Source organism: Acanthamoeba castellanii (assembly GCF_000313135.1).
Source record: "Acanthamoeba castellanii str. Neff unplaced genomic scaffold scf7180000084594, whole genome shotgun sequence".
Taxonomy (NCBI): domain Eukaryota; phylum Discosea; order Longamoebia; family Acanthamoebidae; genus Acanthamoeba; species Acanthamoeba castellanii.
The window spans coordinates 211,476-211,981 of record NW_004457584.1 but is presented as its reverse complement, the minus strand read 5'-3'; the positions used below and the strand labels follow the sequence as shown (position 1 = coordinate 211,981).

The 506-nt window shown below is 65.6% G+C and overlaps 1 protein-coding gene across 1 annotated transcript in view; it reads left to right on the top strand.

The window, feature by feature from the left end:
* ACA1_053110 (HEAT repeat domain containing protein) overlaps positions 1–369 on the top strand; it is a gene marked incomplete at both ends in the record, with an annotated part of 6,910 nt that extends 6,541 nt beyond the window's left edge. Inside the window, one exon of the mRNA XM_004343951.1 lies at positions 358–369. Coding sequence (XP_004344001.1) covers positions 358–369 — 12 coding nt within the window. The remainder of the gene's footprint in view (positions 1–357) is intronic.
* Positions 370–506: the final 137 nt, after the last annotated feature.

Here is a 506-nt window from a genome sequence, read left to right as displayed (position 1 = left end):
GATCTTGCCGCTCGCCCTCTCGCTGTCACCCTTGACCTCGCCACCTGCCCTCTCGCTGTCGCCCTCGACCTTGACCTGGCCGCCCATCCTTCTCCGCCGTCACCGTTGCCATCACCCTCGACCCCGCTCGCCCGTCCTCCTCGCCGTCGCCCTTGCTGTCACCATCGCCTCGACCCGCGCCCGTCCTCTCGCCACTCACCCTCGCCTCGACCCGCGCCCATCCCTCTTCGCCGTCGCTCTCGCCTCGCCTCGCCTCGACCTCGCCACCCATCCTCTCGCCATCGCACTCAATCTCGACCTTGCCGCCCATCCCCTCGCCATCCTCGAGCTTGCCGTTACCCTTGCTGGTGTCCGCAGAGCGAGTGGTAATCGATGTTGCTGAGTGGAGGCGCCTCTTTGAAGGCAATAAATGCCCCCAAGGCACATGCCAAGGCACCATCGAACGCCGACTGCGATCCAGAAGGTTGGCGAGGTGTGCATCATGAAGGGTGAGTGCTCTGCGTGCC